This window comes from Mastigoproctus giganteus, chromosome 1, assembly GCF_048544385.1.
Source record: "Mastigoproctus giganteus isolate SK-2022 chromosome 1, ASM4854438v1, whole genome shotgun sequence".
Lineage (NCBI taxonomy): Eukaryota > Metazoa > Arthropoda > Arachnida > Uropygi > Thelyphonidae > Mastigoproctus > Mastigoproctus giganteus.
Window position 1 is genome coordinate 133,488,454 of NC_143575.1, and position 26,020 is coordinate 133,514,473.

Sequence of the window (26,020 nt, forward strand, 5' to 3'; positions counted from 1 at the left end):
GCCACTGCTAATGCTAATGCTATTTAATTATTTTATGTGATAAAATAACATAAAGTTACAAATACTCATTACTCACCAGTTAGTTTGAGAATGTGACTTCATATGGGTTTCATGTTTGATTAATCCGGGCAAAGCTTCAGGTACTGAAAGGTTGGGAGATTGAGGATAAATGTCTTCATCTGTATCTATAGATGAGTCATATTCAGCTAGAATACTATCAAGCAATTCAATAGATAACTTGACTTCTTCTTGACTGGAAAAAAAAGAAATAATAATAAACAATATCATGAATGAAGCCTATATACTTTATTCAATATCACCAACTGAATGAAGCCCAGAAATCATTTACTGCAACGACATGTAATGTAATTGTTAAAGATATCAACCAAAAAGGCTTAATTGAGGAAATAATTGTACAGTTGAAAAATCTTTGAATTTATGAATTACGTCTTCCTCATGTTGTTGTTATTTGGTTTTTAGGAGCATTAGGAACTAAGGCCATATTGCTCCGGGGATATGCGGTAGTCATTCCCTGACCTTTCCACATCCTCTGTAATTGGTGGTCATGGGCTCGAACCCCGGTCTAATCAAGAAGTGTGTGCAGGAGCACTGCTGCTCCTTCCCACCTGGGCGCCTCTGTAGCCAGGTGGGCAGGAGCAGCAGTGCTCCTGCACACACTTCTTGATTAGACCGGGGTTCGAGCCCATGACCACCAAATACGGAGGATGCGGAAAGGTCAGGGAATGACTACCGCACATCCCCGGAGCAATATGGCCTTAGTTGCTAATGCTCCTAAAAACCAAATAACAACAACAACCTTTCCACCTGGTTATGGAGGCGCCATGTCTTCCTGAAAAGTAGTTTGTAAACTGAAAGCAATTTTCTAATAAATAATTATATACAGGGTTATCCAAGAGAAATGCAAAATTTTATTAAAAACAAAAAGACAATTAAACCGTCAGCAGGCATGAGGATTGTTCTTCCTTTAACCTTGTGAGGTCACTTTGATCCCATGTGCCTACATTTGAAAGATCAAGAAAAAATAATTCCAAACTGTGAATTTTAATTAGTTTGTGAATTTTAATTACATAAACTAATTAAAATTAATTAGTCAGTGAGAAGCTTAAAGCAAGATATAAGTACTACATAGCCAGATTACACTAAATTTATTGTAACAATGAGGAAAAGTTAGAGAAAAATTTTCTATAGCATTCAACTTATGCTAATAAATCTACTCAATTTCACATGGAGAATTGAATTCTTTTATCCATACTTAATAATCCTATGAAAAAATATGCCCTTCAACATTTTTCTTATTACTTGGGAAGCAAAAAACTTAAGGCAAATTAAATAAAAAAAATCAAGAAAGATAAGGAGTAATTGTGCCAGTCCGATGTTAAATTTTCTCAACAGCGTAGACAAGCTGTTAGAACACTACATGATGTTTATCAATGAGCCACACAAATTTTGCTAATAGGATCGGTGTGTATCATCCTATGATGCAGCTACACCAGAGCCCTGTGCTCAGGTGGGCCCAAAAGGAAAGCAAGAAAGTAGCATAAAAAAATTAAACTGTACTAGGACCCAAGCTCATGATTAGCATTAGCATTAGTAGAGGCATTTGATGCAAGAAAGCAAGCTTATGCAGGATCAGGCAAAAAAAAAAAAAAAAAAAAGTAAAATAAATAAATAAAAAATAACCACTTCCACTTCACCCATCTGTTCGTTCGAAATACCTGTCCAGCTGAGCATTAAACTTATTTAGGCTATCAACTTCCACGACAAGAGATGGAAGTCTGTTCCACCTACCAACCACCCGTTGGCTAAAGGCAAATTTCCGCACATCTATCCTACATCTGCCTTTCCTCAATTTGAATTTATGCCCTCTCAGGTGATTATTCTGAGCAAGAGGAAGAATCCCATCAGCATTGAGCATGCTCAAACCATTCAAAGCTTTGTATACCTCTATCAGATCACCTCGCTGGTGCCTAGTCTCCAGACACTGTAATTCGCAAAACTTAAGCCTTTCTTCGTAAGAGCACCCCTTTGTTCCATTCACTAATCCTGTTGCCCTTCTCTGTACTCGTTCCAGCAGCTCTACATCCTTCTTGAAATGAGGCCTCCAGGCCTGTATACAGTACTCTAGTTGTGGCCTGACCATTGCCTTATACAAGGGAATAATCACCTCCTTATCCCTGCTAGAAAAATTCCTATATATCATTGACAATACACCATGAGCTACTCTTGCAGCCCATCTGCACTGTCAGAGAACTTCATATCTGCCTGCACAACCACCCCCAGGTCCCTTTCATTCTCTACCACTGTCAGTGTAGTACCACAGAGTTGATACGTTGCTCTGGGGTTGCTGTTTCCCATATGTAGTACTTTACATATGTCAATGTTAAACTTCATTTGCCACCTCTCAGCCCATCTGCTCAACCTTTCCAGATCCTGTTGCAGCAGCATAGTGTCAGTAGTGTCCTTGACAACCCTGCCAACCTTCGTATCGTCTGCAAACTTGGACATTAAGCTTGATGTACCATCATCAATATCATTTATAAATACAGAAAACAATAAAGGACCCAATACTGAACCCTGAGGGACTCCACTGATAACATTAGTCCACGATGAGCAGTGTCCATTAATTACCACTCTTTGTCTTCTCCCCCTCAACCACCCCTTTATCCATAGCAGCAATTTGCCTCCAATGCCACACTGCTCCAATTTGTGCAGCAGTCTTCCATGTGCAACAGTATCAAAAGCCTTTCTAAGATCCAAGTATATAATATCAAAGTTATTCCCTGCATCCAGTTCTTTTGTGACTGCATCATAGTATCCAATCAAATTGGTCAGGCAAGACTTCCCCTTATCAAAACCATGCTGTGTCCGAGCTATAACTGAAGTCTTGTCTAGATGATCCTGCAGTGCTTCTTTAACCAGTGCCTCCATTAATTTTCCAGGAACAGAAGTTAAACTCACAGGGCTATAATTACTTGTGTCAGCCTTTGATCCTCCCTTGTGAATTGGGGTCACATTTGCACATCTCCAGTCTATGGGTACCTCCCCTGAGTCCAAGGAAGCTCTCATAATTATGGCTAAGGGTTTGCTTACTTCCTTTGCTGCCTCCTTTAATATAACTGGATAGATCCCATCCACCCCAGGTCCCTTTCTTGTGTTTATCTTCAACAATTTCTCCTCCACTTTACTCTCAGTTATTACAAGATTCTCTTTACGAAAGCAATACCCCTTCCCTTTACTCCTAATGGTAGTTACCTCTTTGAGTAACTCCCACTTCAGAACACTGTGATCACTGCCACCTAGTGGTTCATTTATCTGCAGATTCTTAATGCATGAATAATCACTACTGATAATCAAATCAAGAGTATTACTCCCTCTAGTTGCCTCCCGAACATGCTGATGTAGAAAACAATCATCCAATAAATCCACAAAAGCCTTGCTAGTGTGTGAGTGACCAGCCCCCAAATTCCACTGAATATCTGGGAAATTAAAATCTCCCATTATAAAACTTTCTGATTTACTGGCCCACTCTATTTCTCTGTACAGTTTCTTATTATACTCATCAGAGTCATTAGGCCTATAGCACACTCCTACTCTCAATTTTGATCTCCCAATGCTTATGTCACACCAAACTGACTCGACACTGCACTGTCCAGTGATGTCGACTGGCTTCACTTCCTTGGATTTTATGTGTTTCTTAACTAATAGCATAACCCCTCCTCCCTTCCTATCCTGTCTGTCCTTTCTGTACTCCCCAAATTCCAGTTCTGCATTCCTTATATCTGTGTGACACCACGTCTCTGAAATCCCAACAATATCCACCTTTGATGCTTTGAGCAATACCTCAAATTCATCAAATTTATTTACTAAACTCCTAGCATTGGTATACATGCAAGTATACATGCACCTGCTCTTCCTCTTAGCCACCCTAACACAACCCATGTGTTCACTTGTACCCCCATGATTCCCAGCAGTCTCTGAAATATCCTGCATCTTATTTTCCAGGCTGCTGCTCATTTCAATAGAAGGAGTGCAAGAATCACTTTCTCCTCTGCCAGTGGCTACTGTTAATCTATTAGTCCTTGTATCCCCCCAATCTTGCAGTTTTCCGACCCATCTAACACTGCCTCGATAGCATCAGAAAACATTCTTGCACCCTTTCTATTTAAGTGTATCCCATCCCTGTAGAAGCAGTCTCTCCTGTTAACAAGTACAGACCAGGCTGAAAAAAATTCTACCCCTTGAGACCTGCACAATCTTTCCAGGGCCGAATTGATCGACAGGGCTCTTATCATATATTCCCTCCTATCGTGTCTGGGCAGAATTGCAGACACTTTCAAATTCAACCCTAATTCACGGCTTTTTTTCATCAGTGACCTGCACTTGTTAAGTAATTCCGCCGGTCTCCTACTCTTAATATCATTAGTGCCAACGTGTACAACTATATCACCTTTTGTGCCCTTAAAAGATGATATCCGCTCTACAACATCATCAACCTTTGCCCCTGGCAGGTGCTGATGATGGATGTATCTCTGGTAACACACACACACACACACACACACACACACACACACACACACACACACACACACACACACACACACGCACGCACGCACGCACACGGGTAACTGAGGAATTTTTTTTTAACTTAGGAATTTAAGTCAGGAATTATGATAATAATAATAATATCCTGATGGTATTTCTCCACTTGTTCTCAAAACCTGTGCTCCTGAACTTACTCCTGTTCTTTGCCACCTTTTTTTTTTCGCTTTCTTATTCAAAAGGTGTTTTTCCTTTTGCTTGGAAATTTGCTCATATCAAGCCAGTTCCTAAAAAGGGTGACAAATCCCTCCCATCCAATTATTGTCCCATTGCAATTACTTCTACTCTTTCTAAAATAATGAAGAAATCAATTAATCGCCAACTCTTAAACTGCCTAGAAATCTTCCGTCTGATCAACAATCGCCAGTATAGATTTTGTCAATTAGCATTAGTAGAGGCACGTGATACAAGAAAGCAAGCTTATGCAGCATCAGCCAAAAAAAAAAAAATGTTCCCATTTTCCTCCTCCGTTCTTTCGAAATACCTGTCCAGCTCAGCCTTCAATTTATTTATTTAGGCTATCAACTTCTACAACAAAGGATGGAAGTCTGTTCCACCAACCAACGACCAGCTGGCTAGGGACAAACATCCACACATCTATTCTACATCTGTCTTTCCTCAATTTCAATTTATGCCCTCTCAGGTGATTATTCTGAGCAAGAGGAAGAATCCCATCAGCATTGGGCATGCTCAAACCATTCAAAGCTTTATACACGTCAATCAGATCACCTTGCAGGTGCCCAGTCTCCAGACACTGTAATTTGAAAAACTTAAGCCTTTCTTCGTAAGAGAAACCCTTTGTTCCATTCCTAATCTTGTTGCTCTTCTCTGTACCCTTCTTAAAATGAGGCCGCCAGACCTGTATACAGTACTCAAGGTGCGCCTGACCACTGCCTTATACAAGGGAATAATCACCTCCTTATCCCTGCTAGAAAAATTCCTGGATATCATTGACAAGACACCATGAGCTACTGTAACAGACCATCTGCACTGCTCAGAAAACTTCATAGCAGCCTGCACAATTACCTCCAGGTCCTTTTCGTTCTCTACCACTGTCAGTGTAGTGCCACAGAGTTGATACGTTACTCTGGGGTTACTGCTTCCCATATGTAGTACTTTACATTTATCAATGTTAAACTTCATTTGCCACCTCTCAACCCATCTGCTTAACTTTTCTAGATCCTGTTGCAGCAGCATACTGTCATTAGTGTCCTTAACAACCCTGCCAACCTTTGTATCGTCTGCAAACTTGGACATTGAGCTTGATATACCATCATCAATATCATTTATAAGTACAGGAACAACAATGGACCCAACATTGAACCCTGAGACACTCCACTAATAACATTAGTCCACGATGAGCAGTGTCTATTGATTACCACTCTCAGTCTTCTCCCACTCAACCATCCCTTTATCTATAGCAGCAATTTGCCTCCAATGCCACACTGCTCCAATTTGTTCAGCAGTCTTCCATGTGCAACAGTATCAAAAGCCTTTCTAAGATCCAAATATATAATATCAAAGTTATTCCCTGCATCCAGTTCCTTTGTAACCACATCAGATCTATAATTATTTGTGTCGCCCTTTGATCCTTCTTTGTGAATTGGAGTCACATTTGCACTTCTCCAGTGCACGGATACCCCCCTTGAGTCCAAAGAAGCTCTCATAATTATGGCTAAGGGTTTGCTTACTTCCTTTGCTGCCTCCTTTAATATAACTGGATAGATCCCATCCACCCCAGGTGCCATTCTTGTGTTTATCTTCAACAATTTCTCCTCCACTTTCTTCTCAGTTATTACAAAATCATCTAGCTCACTGCCAGAATTTAACTCACCTCTGGCATTCCCCTCCCTGAATAACTCCATACTCATTTAGTTTGTTAGTCACCTGAGCAGGATCATCAACAGTTGAACCATCAATATCCAGTGGACCAATCTGAATCATCCCTTTCCTTCTAGAGTTTACATAGGTAAAGAACTCTTTGTTGTTTTTCTTTCCATCCTTTGCCAAAGATTTCTCATAATCTGCCTTTGCTTGCCTAATCTCCTTTGTGACTTGGTTACAGACCAGCTTATATCTATCATAGGCTTCCATGTCACCCATTAATTTATATGTATCCCATACATTTTTCTTCACTGCCATATGTCTCTTTAGTTCATCTGACATCCTTTTAGGCCTAAACCTTGAACAATATTTCTTAGTTGGTATGTAAAGCCTAGTAGCTTCCAAGATAAATTCTTTGAATGCTTCCCATTTTGAATTTTCTGTTGGTAACATCATCAGTTGATCCCGCCGTATAGAATTTAAATACTGTTTCAGACCATCGTAGTCACCTTTACGAAAGCAAAATCCTTTTCCTTTGCCCCTGATGGTAGTTACCTCTTTGAGTACATCTCACTTCTGCACACTGTGATCACTGCTACCTAGTGGTTCCTTTATCTGCAGATTCTTCAAGCATGAAGAATCACTACTGATAATCAGATCAAGAGTATTACTCCCTCTAGTTGCCTCCCGAACATGCTGCTGTAGAAAACAATCATCCAATAAATCCACAAAAGCCTTGCTAGTGTGTGAGTGACCAACCCACAAATTCCAGTCAATATCTAGGAAATTACAATCCCCCATTATAAGACACTCTGATTTACTGGTCCACTCTATTTCCCTGTACAGTTTCTCATTATACTCATCAGATTCATTAGGCGTACAGCACACTCCTACTCTCAATTTTGACCTCCCAATGCTTATGTCACACTAAACTGACTCAACGCTGCACTGTCCAGCGATGTCGACTGGCTTCACTTCCTTGTATTTTATGTGTTTTTTAACTAATAGCATTCCCTCCACCTCCATTCATATCCTTCCTGTACACATTGTACTCCTCAAATTCCAATTCTGCGTTCCTTACATTGCTGTGACACCACGTTTCTGATATCCCAACAATATCTTCCTTTGATGTTTTGACCAACACCTCAAATTTATTTACCAAACTCCTAGAATTGATGTATATGCAAGTATACGTGCACCTGTTCCTATTCTTAGCTACCTTAACACAACCCATGTGTTTACTTGTACAGCAATGCCTCCTAGCAGTCTCTGAAATATCCTGCATCTTGTTTTCCAGGCTGCTGCTCATTCCAATAGAAGCAGTGCAAGAATCACTTTCACCTCTGCCGGTGGCTACTGTTAATCTATTAGTCCTTGTATCCCCCCAAGCTAGCAGTTTTCTGACCCACTTAACACTGCCTCGATAGCGTCAGCAAATATTTTTGCACCATTTCTATTTAAGTGTATCCCATCCCTATAGAAGCAGTCTCTCCTGTTAACAAGTACAGACCAGGCTGAAAAATATTCTGCTCCTTGAGCCTTGCACACTGTTTCCGGGGCCGAATTGATCGACAAGGCCCTCATCATATACTCCCTCCTATCGTGTCTGGGCAGAATTGCAGGCACTTTCAAATTCAACCCTAATTCGCGGCTTTTTTTTTTTTTTTCCAACAGTGACTTGTACTTGTTAAGTAATTCCGCTGGTCTCCAACTCTTAATATCATTAGTGCCAACGTGAACAACAATATCACCTTTTGTGCCCTTAAAAGACAATATCTGCTCTACAATGTCATAAACCTTTGCTCCTGGCAGACAATGTTGATCCACTGATGATATTCTGGCTTATGTTACCCATTTATGAACAAATTCAATGGGAAAGTTTGGTGAAACACAAGCAGTTGCTCTAGACATCTGAAAGGCTTTCAATCGTGTTTGGCATAAAGGTCTTCTAAACAAGCTTCCATCTTATGGTTTGCCAACTGTTTTTGCAATTTGGTATCCAGTTTTCTCTGATCGCTCACTGAGGGTGATGGTAGATGGCAGCTCTTTGTGTTCTAAGTTCTCCACTAATGCTGGTGTCCCTCAAGATTCAGTTCTTTCCCACACTCATTTCCTCTTGTATATTAATAGCCTTCTTCCATTGACTGAAAATCTTATTCATAGTTTTGTTGATGACAGCACATTGCATTTCGCTTTCCATTTTGAGAAAACTTGCCCTGCTCAATCAGTTTCAACTTCTTGAATATCTGCTACTAATTCCTTAAATGCAGATCTCCAGGTGATTCTCCAGTGGGAGAAAGACAACTTAGTTGATTTCAATCCTTCTAAAACTTGGTTTTCTCTTTCGCTCTCGCTGTTACTTTTCTTCCGAACAGCTGTTCACTCTGTACAAATTGCAAATCCACTCTACCGTATAACATTGTTCCCACATCTGGGGCGGTGCCCCCAAAATCTCTCTCAGGCTTCTCCATTCCATTCAGAAGAGGGTAGTTAGATTAATTAATGACTCATCTCTAACAGAGTCTCTCCACTCTATGTCTCATAGATGTACTATTTCTGCTGCATCCCTTTTCCACAGATAGTTCCATGGGCACTGTTCTTCTGAATTGGCTTCTATAATTCCCGCTCTCTCTTTCAAAACAGTCCAAACACATGCTGCGACCAGCCAACATCCATTTACTGTCCAACTTCAAACTCACAGAACCAACTTTTCATCTTCCTCGTTTATTCATTCAACTGCCATTTTCTGGAACAACCTTCCTTCATATGTCTCCTAAAAATTAGTCTGCAGAAGTTCAAGTCTAATGTCAACAAATATCTTCTCTCGTCTTCTCAACCTCCAACCCAAGCATGGTACTAAGTACTATAGGTTCTAATACCTCTCGTGTTTGTGGTTTTCATAAAAAAAAAAAAAAATATTCCTCACTCGAATTGCGAATAGCGTTGGACTAAGTATCAAACCCTGTGGTATGCCTTCCTCTAGAATGTGAGATATAGAGAGTATGTTTTTATATTGGACACGAAAATACCAAAGTTGCAAGAAATTTTGAATTATTTCAGGCAACTGTCCCCTTAGATCTAGACAGTAAGATCTGTTATAATATCACGACACCAAGTAGTGTTGAATGCCTTTTCAAGATCTAAATTGACCATTACTAGATGTTGTCTCATGATAAAGGCATTTTGAATATGAGATTCATCTTTGATAAGCAAGTCTAGCGTTGATCTGTTCTTCCAAAATCCATAGATGGTCTGGAAGGTGTTTCTGTGGACTCCAGGATGTAAATGAATCTTGTATGAAATATCCTTTCAAAAATTTTCCCTACACAGCTTGTAAGAGGTATTGGCCTTGAACCAGCGAAGGATCATTGCCTGGTTTTGGTATGGCGATAATGAATGTATGGCACCAGGAAGAAGGATAGGCATTTTCACAGATCTGATTGTAGAAAATTACCATTAACAGGGTACACAAAATCCTCTTCATGTAAATGCTTTAGCATAATGTAGTGAACACCATCTGGCCCTGAAGCACTGTTGGGAGATATATTTAATAAATCTTTCAGTTCTATTAATGTAAAGGGTTGGCTGGAAAGGAGCATTGAGAAGTTAATTTTATACCGTTCAGCACCATCTTTAATGCTCTGGAAGGAGGATGAATAGGAAGCAGAAGCAGAGATGGTGGTAAACGATTCTGCTAACGCATTGGCAACTTCTTCAAGAGCAGACATGTTTTTCAAATTTCCAGAGAAGCTGATAGTATTTTTCGGTTAGGCAGGCCTTAATTTCCTTGTGCTGTAACTGCTGAGCCTGCATCATCCCCAAGTATTCGTAGGCCTCTCCCTCTGCCATGGCTTCGATCCCTTTACCACTCTGCAGCTGGTAGTTTCGGTTCACTAATTTTCTCTGACGCAATCTGTAGGTCTTGCATTTGTCTAGACCAAATTCCATCCTAATATCATTGCTGAATTCTTTGGTGATCTGGAGTAGTTGCTGAAGGTGCTTCTCGGTTCCGGCATAGAGCTTTACGTCATCCATGTACATCAGGTGGGTGAGGGTGTACAGGTTCTTCCTTCCTTCTTTGAGGTTATATTCGTACTTGCTACTGTTGAGCATGGTAGATAGCGGGTTAAGTGCTAGACAAAATCAAAATGGGCTCATAGCATCTCCCTGAAAGATTCCTCTCCTGATGGGGATTGGCCTGGTTGTGCTGTTTTCGACCTTAATGGTGGACTCCATTTCGCCATCGTTTCTCCTAGGCAGTTTGTCGCTATCGGATTGACTTTGTAGATGTTCAGCACCTCTATTAGCCAGCTATGAGGCACAGAGTCGAAGGCCTTGCAGTAATTGATGTAGGCTGTGTACATGTTGTGGTGCTTCTTGTAGGCTTGTTCCATAACAGCGGCATCTATAGTTAATTGTTCCTTGCATCCTTTGCTCAGCTGCTTGCATCCTTTCTGCTGTTCAGCCATTATGTTCTGGCTCTCCAAGTGGTCTAATATCTTCCTGGTTATGCAGCTGGTCAGGATCTTGTACATTGTTGGGAGGCAGGTGATTGGCCTATATTTTACTGGGTTTCTTGTATCTTCGTTTTTAGGCTTCAGATATGCGATTCCTCGAGTGAGAAACTTCAGGATTGTCTCTGGGTGCCTTATCATTCAGGTGAACTGCTCTGTCAGGTGCTTGTGTGTGCAAGTGAGTTTCTTGTACCAGTAGTTGTGGACGTTATCTATTCCTGGAGTTCGCCAGTTGTGAGAGTCCTTGATCGTGTGTTTTACTTCTTCTTCCCCAATCTCCCACCCTCTCATTTCTTGTACATCCTTGGTTTTCTTGCGTTCTAGTTCTATCCAGTTGGCTTGGCTGTTATGTCTTACTTCCCTGCTCCATATGTTTCTCCAGAACTCCTCAATCATCTTCTTCTTCGGTGGTCCGTTCCCTTCTTTCCCGTCTTCTCCGAGATTCCTGTAGAAGCCTCTTTGGCCCTCATCGAAGATTCAGTTGTTTATTTTCCTTTGGCAGCTCTCTTTGTATCGGTGTAGTCTCTTGCTGAGTGCAAGGAGGTTCTGCTTTAATGTGTCCAAGTACTCTCCTATTCTCTGATTTTTTGTCTCATGTTTGCTGTGGACACTGTCTCTCTTGAGTATGCTCTTCACTTTTCCAATTAATTTCTTACCCCTATTGCCCCATTGGTACTGGGTCAATTGGCCTATCTCAACTCTTAATTCTTCTATCTTCTGCTGAAGTCTTCTTTCCCAAGCTGGTGGTTCCTTCTGTGTTCGGTTCTTCTGCTGCTGGTCTCTGGCTTCTCTTCCATTAATCCTTGTGGCTGCAACCACAGCACAATGCACGGCTGTATGGATGGCCTCCAGTGTTTGCACCATTGCTGTCGAGGTAATGCGGTATTATGTGCCGATTCAGGTGGTCTGTGACTCTCCACAAGGTTCTATTCAGCCTCTGCTCCGGTATCACACGAGTCTTTGCGAGGTCCATTCCTTCGAATTCTGTTAGTGCCTTCTTCCACTTGTCCTATATTCTGGATATCATGACCTCATCTGTTTCCACTTCAGCTGCTGTGGGTTGTATTTCTTCTTGCTCTTCCTCCTCAGGTTCAGTGGTGGTATGTTCTTCCTCCTCTGGTTCCATATTCTTTATCCTTTGTAGTTGATTGCTCACGTCCTGCTTGATTTTTTCCAAGATTGCAGGAGCTATCAGGTTCTTCATGACAATGGTCCTTCTCTGGTCCGCTATTCGCTGTTCAGTGACCTGAATATCCGAGAATCGTTCGAGGCACTTTGTATGTAGTCTCGCCCTGTAAGTTGTCATATTGGTCTGCAGCTTCGTTATTTCGTAGTATGCTTGCATGATGTACATATTCATTATGTATTATTATTATTATTATTAATATAATAATAATAATAATAATAATAATCAGGGTGAAATACCACATTTCATTACCAGATGACTTTCTACAAGAGACCACTGCCTTTTCAAACTCTGCTTGAAAAACAGAATAAGTTTAAACAAACTCTTCACTGTTCCTGACTTAAAATTATCATGGTAGTTGCATACACCCATCATAGTAGAAATGATCTGCCTGTTCAAGAATTCTGTCACAATGAGCCAATTTAACACTTGCTCAGCATCTTCAGAAATTTCTCAACTTCAACTATACTCATCACAGCTGAATCTAAAGGTAGCATGGCATCAGGTAGTTAAATACTTATATGAACAATGAAAAAGAAGAGAAGCAGCCAGTATAATCATTATGCAGAAATATCTTTTTAATCATAATAATAAAAAGAGTCTGATGGAAATTTTAATTACAATATAATCAGCATATATTGTATTTTAAGAAAAAAATAAGTTGTGCACATTTCAATACATGTTAGAAGACAAGAATAGGATATTTATAAAAGGAAGCATCCTCCCAGTAGTGAATCAGAGCCATAACTAGGTAAGGCAAGTAGGGACACTTATAATGGAAGATTTTCTTTCCAGTTATTGACAGGTGCATGTAGGTTGGTTCCAAGACTTTCACAGATTTACTGGATGACTGTTTTTACAGAAGATGTTAGACAGGCAACAAGAGAGAGAGAGAGAAATACTCTTGATCTGATTATCAGCAGGAATTATTTTTTCATTAAGAATCAGCAGTTAAAAGAACCACTACATGACAGTGATCTCAGTATATTGATGTGGGATTTACTTAAAGGTGTAACTACCATCGGGGTAAAGGATAGGGAGATTTTGCTTTCATAACGGTGACTATAATGGTTTCAGACACTTATTAAATTCTATACAGTGGGACCAACTGATGATGTTACCAACAGCAAGTTCTAATTGGAAAGCATTCAAGGAATTAATACTGGAAGCTACCAGGCTTTTCATATCAATTAAGAAATATTGTTCAAGGATTACACCTAAATGGATGTCAGATGAACTAATGAGATACAGGGCAGAGAAGAAAAATGCATGGGATGTATACAAATTATTGGGTGATACATAATCCTGTGATAGATATAAACTGCTCTGCAAACTGTTCTGCAATCAAGTCACAAAGGAGGTTAAGGAAGTGAAGAGAGATTGAGAAATCATTGGCAAAGGATATAAAGAAAAACAGCAAAGATTTCTTTATTTATGTTATTTGTTATTATTTGGTTTTTAGGAGCATTAGCAACTAAGGCCATATTGCTCCGGGAATATGCGGTGGTCATTCCCTGACCTTTCCGCATCCTCCGTATTTGGTGGTGATGGGCTCGAATCCCGGTCTAATCAAGAAGCGTGTGCTATGCACTCCTGCTCCTTCCCACCTGGCTACGGAGGTGCCTTTTATTTACGTAAACACTAGAAAGAAGTGAATAAATCACTTTGGTCCACTTGACATCTATGGTCCTACTCAGGTTGTAGACAAACTGAACAGGTATTTTGCATGTACATTTACATTAGCAAGGGCACATGATGCAAGAAAGCAAGTTTATATAGTATCAGCCAAAAAAAAAACAAAAAAAAAACACACACACCCCCTTCTCATTTCACCCATCCACTCGCTCCAAATGTTTGTCTAGTACTGCCTTGAATCTGTTTAATCTATCAACTTCTACGACTGATGAAAGTTTGTTCCAGCAATCAACCACCCGCTGGCTAAAGGCAAACTTCCGCACATCTATCCTACAACTGTCTTTCCTCAATTTGAATTTATGCCCTCTTAGGCAATTATTCTGAGCAAGAGGAAGAATCCCATCAGCATTGAGCATGCTCAAACCATTGAAGGCTTTATACACCTCAATCAGATCACCTAGCAGGTGCCTAGTCTACAGACAGTGCAATTTGCAAAACTTAAGCCTTTCTTCGTAAAAGCAACCCTTTGTTCCATTCACTAATCTTGTTGCCCTTCTCTGTACTGGTTCCAACAGCTTTAGATCCTTCTTAAAATGAGGCCTCCAGACCTGTATACAGTACTCAAGGTGTGGCCTGACCATTGCCTTATACAAGGGAATAATCACCTCCTTATCTCTGCTAGAAAAATTCCTGTATATCACTGATAAGACACCATGAGCTACTCTTACAGACCATCTACACTGCTCAGAAAACTTCATATCTGACTGCACAATCACCCCCAGGTCCTTTTCACTCTCTGCCACTGTGAGCGTAGTACCACAAAGTTGATATGTTACTCAGGGGTTACTGCTTCCCATATGTAGTACTTTACATTTGTCAATGTTAAACTTCAGTTGCCACCTCTCAGTCTACGTGCACAACTTTTCTAGATCCTGTTGCAGCAGCAGCGTACTGTCATTAGTGTCATTAACAACCCTGCCGACCTTCGTATCATCTGCAAACTTGGACATTTCTGATATACTGTCATCAATATTATTAATGAATACAGAAAACAACAATGGACCCAACACTGAACATATGATGAATTCTTTAGGAAAGTGGATGCTGAAAGCTTATCAAACTCTAACAGGGAGCTATTGATTTAATAATAAGTAAGAGCAAAGTGGAGGGGAAATTGTTGAGTTTAAATATAGGAAAGTCAACTGGGGTTTATCAAATCTATCCAATTATATTAAAGAAGGCAGCAAAGGAAGTAAGCAAACCCTTAACCATAATTATGAGAGCATCTTTGGACTCAGGGGATGATCCCACTGATTGGAGATGTGCAAATGTATCCCCAATTCACAAAGGGGATCAAAGTGTGACAAGAGTAATTACAGACCTCTTAGTTTAACTTCTGTTCTGGGGAAAACAATGAAATTGCTGGTTAAAGAAGCATTGCAGGATCATCTAGACAAGACTGCAGTAATAATTCAGAAACAGCATCGGTTTTTAAGGAAAGCCTTATCTGATCAGTTTGATTAGATAATATGATGTGGTCACAAAGGAACCGGATGTAAAAAGTAATTTTGACACCATATACTTCGTCAAAAACTTCGTGAAAGCTTTTGATACTCTTGCACACACATGATGCAAGAAAGCAAGCTTATATAGCATCAACCAAAAAAAAAAAAAAAAAAAACAACAACAACAACACATACCCTTCTCATTTCACCCATCCACTAGCTCCAAATGTTCGTCTAGTTCTGCCTTGAATCTGTTTAAGCTATCAACTTCTAGAACAACAGATGGAAGTTTGTTCTAGCAATAAACCACCTGCTGGTTAAAGGCAAATTTCCACACATCTATCCTTCAACTGTCTTTCCTCAATTTGAATTTATGCCCTCTCAGGTGATTATTCTGAGCACAAGGAAGAATCTCATTGGCATTGAGCGTGCTCAAACCATTCAAGGCTTTATACACCTCTATCAGATCACCTCACCAGTGCCTAGTCTCCAGACACTGTAATTTGGAAAACTAGCCTTTCTTCATAAGAGCAACCCTTTGTTCCATTCACTAATCTTGTTGCCCTTCTCTGTACTCCTTCCAGCAGCTCTACATCCTTCTTAAAATGAGGCCTCCAGACCTGTATACACTACTCAAGGTATGGCCTGACCATTGCCTTATACAAGGGGATAATCACCTCCTTATCCCTGCTAGAAAAATTCCTGTATATCATTGACAAGACACCATGAGCTACTCTTGCAGCCCGTCTGCACTGCTCAGAAAACTTCATATCTGGCTGCACAATTACCCCCAAGTCTTTTCCTTTCTACCACTGCCAGTGTAATTTACCTCTGGTGTGGCATGGGCCACACTGCCTAGCAGGAGTCATCTCTTCTATCGACCCCCTTACTTCTACCCTCCCAGTCTTCAGCCCCTCCCTCCCACTATTTTCTTTCATCTAACGTATAGCCAGTGGCATAGCTACCATGTAGGCAGGCAAGGCAATTGCCTCTGGGCCCGGCCTCTTTGGCTGTCTCCTGTTTTTGCAATTTTCATTAATTAAGTAGGGGCCCGAACATGTTCTTTGCCCTCAGGCCCGAGAAAGGGTAGCTACGCTACTGCGTATAGCCTCACAAGTCTAAATTTAAAAACATCAAAATTTTGCCCAACCTATTAGGCCTTTTAACACATTTCTTTAGCGTTCAACCCCAACCAGTAATTTTCTACCAGTAATCTCATTAAGCATTTAAGTCAAACGCGTGAATTTTTTTCTTTTCTTTTTTTAGGCTCTAGCCACTGAAATCCAAGGAAACTAGGTGGCAGGACCTGCTAGAGCAACTTGTGATACTGGACACACTCAGCTAGCCTCCATTGACAAGGTATGGGCAACGTCGAGCTCCACTAGAGGCCTGGAGGCCAATTAGCTGGCCAAACAATGGGCACAACACATCACATGGTCCACACACTTTCAAATCTCTGGCTTGATAGTGTACTGTCCTCGATACAGTGAACACGCGCGGAGATGGGAGAAATCCCAGGTGCCGTCTGACACGAACATACCTTATGCCAGTGTAGTACCACATAGTTGACATGTTACTCTGGGGTTACTGCTTCCCATATGTAGTAATTTACATTTGTCAACGTTAAACTTCAGTTGCCACCTCTTAGCCGATCTGCTCAAATTTTCTAGATCCTGCTGCAGCAGCATACTACATGGAAGACAAATTTGTGCCATATAACATTAAGGGCAAGTTGCTGCAATGGATAAAGGGATGGTTGAGTGTGAGAAGACAGAAAGTGGTAATTAATGGACACTTATCCTTCGTGAACTAATATTATTAGTGAAGTCCCCATGGTTCGATGTCGGGATCATTGTTGTTTTCTATATTTATCAATGATATTGATGAAGGTATATCAGGCTTAATGTCCAAGTTTGCAGATGATATGAAGTTGAACAGGGTTGTTAATGACAGTAATGACAGAAAGCTACTGCAACAGGATCTAGAAATGTTGGGCAGATAGGCTGATAGGTGGCAAATGAAGTCTAACGTTGACAATTGCAACGTATTGAATATGGGTAGCAGTAACCCCAGAGTGATGTACCAACTGTGCAGTACTACACTCAGGGTAGTGGATATGAAGTTTTCTTATGATATGAAGTTTTCTGAACAGTGCAGACAGCAGCTCATGGGATCTTGTCAATGTTATACGGACATTTTGCTAGCAGTAATAAGGAGGTAGTTTTTTTTTTTTTTTTTTTTTTGTTGGTGCATCAGCTTCTGTGGCCATAATGCACCTTCCAAAGTTTTTGAATTTTACTGTGATCCAAGCCTGAGGCAGGATTGAACCCACGACCTTTGGGTTGGTACGACTAGCTTTTTGGCGTTGCAACTAATGCTCCAAGTCCAAACTATGAGAATCAGCTCTACACCATGAACTTGCCTCCTCCCAACTTCAGAAGAGCATACCACACTGCAGATGGAAATCGCCAATATGTTATCGTGTTTTAGTCAACTCCGTAATTTTTGATTTTAAATATGTGTTTTAAGTGTTATTTAACCCAAGAAAAGTATGCACACAGGATTATAAAGAAAAGAGGATCACACTGGTGAGAAATTTTTGTCATTTACTTGGGAATATCTTCTGGTTGAAGCATTATTTATCTGTATCCTTTGTTGCCAGACTGCATGGTCGCCACGTGGTTGGCGGCAGAGCTATAGAGAGGCTGCCAATATAGCACGGCCAATATAGACGAGCTGGAGGAGGCCCATTCCGGGGCCACCTTAAGCAAGAGGAAAAACAGAAAGAAAGTGGACCCTAAATTCGAAAGGGAGACCCACTCGCAGGCCGAAACAAGGGAACAACCTGAACCAACAGCACCACAAAGAGATGCAAACGATGAAAGACAGCAGGAGCCACACCTGCACCATGCACTGCTGGAGAGTTCAGTCCATGAACAATCCCTCAGACTGAAAACGGCCCCAGAGAATGTTTTTAAAGAAAACCCAAATAGGATATCTACGGGTCTAATGTCCCAAATAGTGACCATATTTTACAAAATGGATACAGTCCTTTATGACACATACCTAGAAAGCCAAAAAGCTACATACTATACAAGCCTATATAGAATGCGGGGTCAAACAAATGCCACAGCGCACCCCGACATACTCGGAAGCGCTGAGGACCCCATTAACGAATGAAGCTCAACTGACCGCAGAGGGACACCAGAGGAAGAGAGCCCTATTACCCACACCAAACCTAGTGATCCTTAAACCTAAGGAGGCAGGTAAAATTTCCACAAGCGAGGAGCTTAAAACAAAGTAATCAATAACATGCAGGAGGACCTCAGGCACACGAGAATTAAAGGAATGCAAAAAATGAGAGATGTAGGGCTGGTGATAGAAACAGAAACCAGACAAGAAGCACAGAGCATAATAGAAAACCCTAAAATAAACACCCTTGGTCTTACGGCCCAGCCACCCAAAATGAAAGGACCATCAATATTAATCTTTGATGTAAACCCGGAAGTTACGGCCACACAGCTTGTGGAAGAACTATACTACAAAAACATACAAAAGGAAATACCAGATAAGGAACCGCATGATGTAATAACTCCAAAATTCCACATAAACGCAAGAGGCAGAATCAATAATAGCTGGAGTGTTGAACTCAGCCCAGAGGCATGGAAAGTCTTAAAAGATAGGACAAGAGTATATATAGAATGAGGCAGCTATCGCTTTCGGGAATGAGCGGCAGTTTCCAAATGCTTTAGATGCTGCAAGTTCGGCCACTCCTCCCATGTATGCTCCCAAATGGTCCCAACATGCGGACATTGCACCAAGAAGGGACGTGGATTTAAGGATTGTCCGCACAAAGACAAAGAAGCTGCCTGCGCAAACTGCAAGTCCATGAAGCTGGATCATGCCCACTCAATCAGGGACTCCAATTGCCCGACCTATCTCAAAGCCAAGAGAGCAACTACCAAAATAGAATCAACTATGGGGACAAGAACTAAAGAATATAATAAAACAATGATCAAAATAATACAAATAAATGCACAGCGAGCCAAAGCAGTGGCAGACCAAATCAGGGTCAAGGCAGATAAGGAAAATATAGACATAATTATTCTGCAAGAGTGGGTAGCGAGGTACCCACTCCGATACAAGATAATCCATACTGAAGAGGCCACCCCATGGGCAGCGGTTCTAATCAGAAATGCAAACATAACCACAACCAAAATAACCCAACTCTGTACGGCCTGGGCTGCTTGTGCCCAGATTATCCAAGCACTGGGCTCCCTTTATGTTGTGGCCCTCTACAGCAGGCCGAGACAGGCAATGGAGACCACAATTAGTTACTTACGTCACCTCCAGAACACCCTACCAAACGAAAAAATAATTATAGGAGCGGACATCAACTGTCACTCCCTGCTATGGCATAGCGCCACTGCTGACGGAAGGGGAACTGCAAACAGGCAACAGCTCGAGGATTTCATACTGGGTTCGCAGTTCACAGTATTGCAGCAGCTACCAACATACTGCAACACCCTCTGGGAGGCCACTAAAGATATCACCCTGGCAACTAGAAACCTGGCAAATCATATGTCTGACTGGAGGGTGGAGGAAGAGTGGACCACCGAGTCATCACCTGCAAAATAACTAGAACACTGACAAGGGAAAAAATGATTATGATTATGATTATTAGCCATATGGTGCAAGGAAGCCTGAGGCTTATGCTGCACCAGCCAAAAAAAAAAAATTTCCGAGTTACCCCGAGAGAGAGAGAGAGAGAGAGAGAGAGAGAGAGAGAGAGAGAGAGAGAGAGAGAGGAATCATCAAGAAAGAGAAGAATGATGATATCCAGCTCAGGACCCTGGGTGTGCCAAGCCCATACTCACCAGATGTGAGCCCTTGGGCAGTAAAGCAAATATGCCACAGATACGCCGAGAAGGTAGACTGGCCGAAATACAAGGATTTTTTAATAACAGCGATTCGTAACAAACTGCCGTCCCTGGATCCACAAAACAACCCACATGACCTATAGAAGGCAACCATAGAACTAACTGACATAAGCAATCAAACCATCAGGAAAAAACATCCCCAAATGGGAGAAGTCCCTTTGTGGACTCGGGAGATTGCAGTGCTCCGGCAGAGAATGATGAAAGAAAGAAAGGACCTTCAAAGAGCCCAAAGAACATGGCCAGCAAATGAAGCCGAAGCATTGAGACAGAGACATGAACAAGGCAGAAACCAATATATGGAAGCCATCAAGAAAAGCAAAAGACAAGCTTGGGAGCTTATAGTCTCCACAACTGGAAACACTGACCCCTGGGGAGTAGTCTATAAGGTAACTACCAATAAGCTTCCCAGGGAGGAGGTGACTGCTACCACCAGGACAAAGCATGGAAATCTTACCACAACTTGGGAGCAGTTGATAAATAACATCCTAGATGCAATATTCCTAAAACTAGAAATGCCAATCTTACCAGCACAGCAACACATATGTGAAAACAACAACAACTATAACAATCAAGAGATAGAACCCCCCTCTGCCCTGGATGAATTCGGGGAGGCTGCATGTCGAATCAGAAACAAGAAATGTCCAGGCCTTGATCTCATCGAGCGCGAAATATTGAAGAAAACTGGAATTTCAGCCACAATTACTCCTCATATTATACAATAGATGCTTGGAAACTGGCCTATTCCCAACTACATGGAAAATAGCTAACCTAAAATTAATACTAAAAAATCCTACAAAGAATCCAGAAAAACCCCGATGCTTATCGACCGATCGCACTGCTCTCAGTGGCCAGCAAGCTGTTTGAAAGATTGTTCCATAAAAGAATGACAAATCACTATGAAACAGCAGGCCTCCAAGCCGCAAACCAGTATGGCTTTAGACTGGGGACCTCAACTGTGGATGCACTGGGGAACCTGCTCAAGATAGTGCAGGACTGCAGACAAAAGTACTTGCTGCTCATCTTCACTGATTTTGCTGGGGCGTTTGACTCACTTTGATGGCCAAGCGTCCTGGTGAGGCCGACGGAGGCCCGAGTGCCGATAAACTTGTATAAAGTCATCGAAAGTTATCTAACCCAAAGAAGAGTGGGGATAAACGTGCAGTACCAGAAACTTATGAGAGAGTTGCACAGAGGATGTCTGCAGTGGTTGGTTCTGGGGCCAGTCCTGTGGAACATGGTCCTCAATGAGTTCCTGGAAATGGACCTGAGACCCGTGAGAGTGCATGCATTCGCAGATGACCTTACCTTGACAGTGGAGGCGGACTCCAGGGCCCAACTGGAGGCGTTGGCAAATCGGGCACTACAGTGGCTACAACAATGGGCTTCCAAAAACCAATTAAGAATTTCACCAGAAAAGACCTCATCAATCCTCATCAAAGGGAAACTACAATTGCAGTGGCCCCCGCAAATCAAAATTGAAAATGTCACTATAAAATTCGCGAGCGAGCTGAAGTACTTAGGTGTAATCCTGGATAATAACATGTCATTCCAGCAGCACCTGAAATACATCCGGAGAAAAATCAGGGGCTATTCTGGGATGGTAGCCAGGATCAGAAGGACTGGGGTCTCAAAAAGAGAACCCTGTCAATATACAACAAAATAACTTTCCTACCAGCAATCACCTATGCAGCAGCGGTGTGGTTTCCCAAAGCGGCACTGGTTGTGAACAGAAACTTGAAACACTTGAAACGATCCAAAGGACCATATTACTCACAACAATGTGAGCTTGCAGCAGAGTAAGCACCCCAGCACTACAGGTGCTTGCCAGAGTGCTCCTCATGGATCTGGAGGTTATCCAGGCAGGGTTGCTGTTTCTGCTGTCCAGGGGAGTGGCTGCCACCCACCAGGGCTACACGACTGATCTGGCAAACAGCATAAAGAATGAAAAAGTCAGGTTACAGACCCACCTCCTAAACCTTTGGCAGAGAAGGCGGACTGAGACCACCAAGGGAGAAGTGACAAAAAAATTCCTACCGGACATCTGCAAGATATATCCAACACCGTTAACAGGACATGGCCCCTACAGTGAAAAACTTTTCGGGCTGGGCCTCACCGATGATCCCAGTTGTACATGAGGGGAGGGAGAAAGCTGGAGCCACATAGCTTATGAATGTCCACAATATGAGGACCTCAGAGGGATTCTCATAACAAGAATCAGATACCTTCTGAAGGGACTGGAGTCCCACTTCCTGGACTCAGAGGAAGAATTCAGGGTGCTCTCTCTCTTCGTGCAGGATCTATTCACCAGGAGGAAAATGCTAATTGCAATCTACTGAGATTGCAATTGAGACTGACAAGAAACACTACCAGATGAAACAGAAAATCGAAATTCGCAGGACACCAGACTCGACCGATGGAACGCTGACAACTGGAAGAGACGTTAGGATGGGGATTACCCAATGAGTGTAAACAGAGAAGAGACTAAAAGCAGCATAACTGCCAACAGACTGATGACAACCTGAAGAGGACACCCTAGCCCCCTTCACCTTTTATTCCCACATCCTTGGGGAAGGGAGATGAGACGACCTTTGTTCTCTCCCCTCCTTGCCATCCTACATCTACTCTGGTGGGGCATGGGTATGCCTCACTGAAAACTGGAACTACCTACTCTATTGGTCCCATATTTCTGTCTCTCACCCCCCAGTCTTCTGTCTCCCCCACCTCTATCTTTATGCTAACGAAAGCCCCACACAACAAAAATTAACATGCCAAAAATCCTTCGAGCCCATAATTTGGCATAACAACATTAGCGATCATAACCCCACACGTCAATGCATATGTGTATGTAATTGTACATGTGTGTATATATATGTGTGTGCATCATCACTAACCTAACCTAATGGATTTTTTATTTCATTTATTTATTTATTTTTTAATATATACAGGCATACCTCGATTAACGAATAGGATGCGTTCCACGAAATTACTTCGTTAAGCGAAACTTCATTTTCAGAGGTAAAAATACTATGGCCAGAATTGGGATACGTTCCTACGTAAAGAAAATGAAAAGCTTTTTTTCGAACAAAGAAAAGTTTTATTAAATAAACAGTCAACTTACATACAAAGTGAAATCACATTTTAAAATATGAGGTTAAAGTCGATTGTTTATGCTTTTTTTCTCTTTCATAATTGCCTATACGGAGTTATTGCATTTAACACTGATCGCTTAACTATAACACGTCTTCCTAAGTCAGGATCATTTTCACTAAAAAAATTTAAAACGTTTTCAATATCATTTAAGCACCTTTTTAAATCTTTGGTTGTTAACACTTTTTCGGCAGGAACTTCTTTAACTTCGCATTCATTATCTTTGTCTTCGTTGCTAACAAGGCTTTCTAAATCTTCCACTGAAAAACCATCATCTTCTACATTCAATAAATTTCTAACATCCTCTTCATCGACATTTTCGAAACCTATTGATTGAGCCATCTGGATAACTTCATTTCTAATTTCTTGGATGTTATTTTCTTCTTCTAGTACAACTTCTGGCCATATTTTGCGCCAAACTCCATTTAAGCATTTCTTAGTGACTTCTTTCCAAGAACTATCAATGCTTTCTTGCGTTTTTAATGGTGTAGTTTTTCCAAAAAGTTTTAACTGTCATTTCCTCTTTATCCTCTAGTTCAGTTAAATTGCTTAAAGTTCGACGCAGATAATAAGCTTTAAATGATGCTATTACTCCCTGATCCAATGGTTGAATCAGGGAAGTTGTGGTTGCTGGAAGAAACACAACTTTGACAGGAATGCATGTGTCCAACGTGTTAAGATCAGTAGGATGTCCCGGAGCATTGTCTAACAACAAAAGAGCTTTTTCTTCAAAGTTGTTTTTTTGACAATATGTACTGTTTTACTCCAGGACAAAAGTGGTTAACAAACCAATCAGTAAATAACTCCTTGGTAACCCACGCTTTTCTATTTGCTTTCCATATTACAGGTAAATTCATTTTTATGTTACCTTTTAACGCCCTCGGATTTTCTGAATGGTAAACTAATAACGATTTTAATTTATAATCGCCAGAGGCATTTGATCCAAAGAGTAACGTTAAACGGTCTTTGGCTGCTTTGAACCCAGCAGCTGATTTTTCTTCAATAGAAATGAAGCTTTTTGTTGGTAGCCGTTTCCAGAACAAACCGCTTTCGTCAACATAACACCAAATTTGGTGGAAAATTTTCACGTTTAATTGTTTCCTTTAGTTTTTCTGGAAACTTATTTGCAACTTCAACATCTGCACTTGCAGTTTCTCCTGTTAATTTTACACTATGAATCCTGGCCCGTTTTTTAAATTTCTCGAACCAACCACGAGAAGCCCCAAATGTTTCCGTAATTTCTTCAGTTTGTTTAGATTTCAGGTGATTAAACAAAAATGGAATATTTTTTTATGTTAAATGGGGCTTGAAATTGCGGACTTCGTTATATCGAGGCTTCGTTATCAGAGGTAACGTTAACCTAGGTATGCCTGTATATATATATATATATTTTTTTATAGGTCCTAGCTGCTGAAATCTCAGGAAAATAAGCGGCAGGACCTGCCAGAGTAAAACTGAGTCTACTAGGTTCATGGTCTGCCTCCACAGGGCATAAGTGGGGCAATGTTGGGCCTAAGAGGGGTCTAGCAGCTAAATGACCAGATGAACAACGGTACACAACACTACATGAACAAGTCACTCACACTTTTAAATCTCTAGCATTTCCCAGCAAACTGGTTCACCCACAATGAAAGCAATGCGGAGATGGAGGGAAACCCCTGGTGCCATATGACAATAATGCACTTTACACTTTACCTTTGGGTTGCCAGGCACTTTAACCACCTGGCTAGCCCCGTGTACAAGGCAATGGTAAGGCCACACCTTGAGTACTGCATACAAGTCAGGACACCTCATTTTCCACCCAAATCTATCATCTCACACAGCGATTAGCCCTACATCAAAATTCTTGCCCGACCCAATTAGGCTTTATCAAAACCTTCAGCGTAAAACCCCAAACAGCGCTCCTAAAGCAAAAACCCAAATTCGCAATAAAACATCCTCGCGACTATTTATTTTTCTAATTTTTATTTTATTTATTTTGGTCCTAGCTACTGAAATCCCAGGAAAGTAGGTGGCAGGACCTGCCAGAGTACTAATTCGATCACTGGTAACACCCGACAGGCCTCCCCGTGGCCGGTATTGGTAACGTCGGGCCCCACTAGGGGCCCGGTGGCTAACAGGCCAGATGAACAATGGGCACAATATACTACATAGTACATATCCCACACACTTTTAAATCTCTGGCTTGACTGATACAGAGAACATATGTGGAGATGGGAGAAATCCCAGGAACCGTTAGACTCTCAACATACAAAAATACCAAAAATACCTCATTTCAGGAAGGACATACTGTGATGAATACAGTGAAGGTCAACAAGATTGGCGAGGGAACAAAAGGTTGCTCTTACCAAGAAAGGCTTAAGTTCTGCAAATTGCAGTGTCTGGAGACTAGGCACCTGTGAGGTGATCTGATTGAGGTGTATAAGGCCTTGAACGTTTTGAGCAAGCTCAATGCTGATGGAATTCTGCCTCATGCTCAGATTACGAACCTGATGGAACAAATTCAAATTGAGGAAAGGCAATAGATGTGTCGAAATTTGCCCTTAGCCAGCGGGCGGTTGATTGCTGGAACAAACTACCATGCTAATCACAGTGTATTATGCCAGAGTTGAACTAACTTTTAGGCACTGCACTACATAAGATACAACA

At 41.4% G+C, this 26,020-nt stretch overlaps 1 protein-coding gene across 2 annotated transcripts in view; it reads right to left on the reverse strand.

Annotated features, from left to right (window-relative positions):
* Positions 1 to 26,020, reverse strand: part of LOC150091146 (uncharacterized) — a 208,199-nt gene that overhangs the window by 75,309 nt on the left and 106,870 nt on the right. For both annotated transcript variants that reach the window (XM_090382221.1, XM_090382214.1), the window contains exon 2: positions 77 to 253. In XM_090382221.1, coding sequence (XP_090238347.1) covers positions 77 to 253 — 177 coding nt within the window. The remainder of the gene's footprint in view (positions 1 to 76; positions 254 to 26,020) is intronic.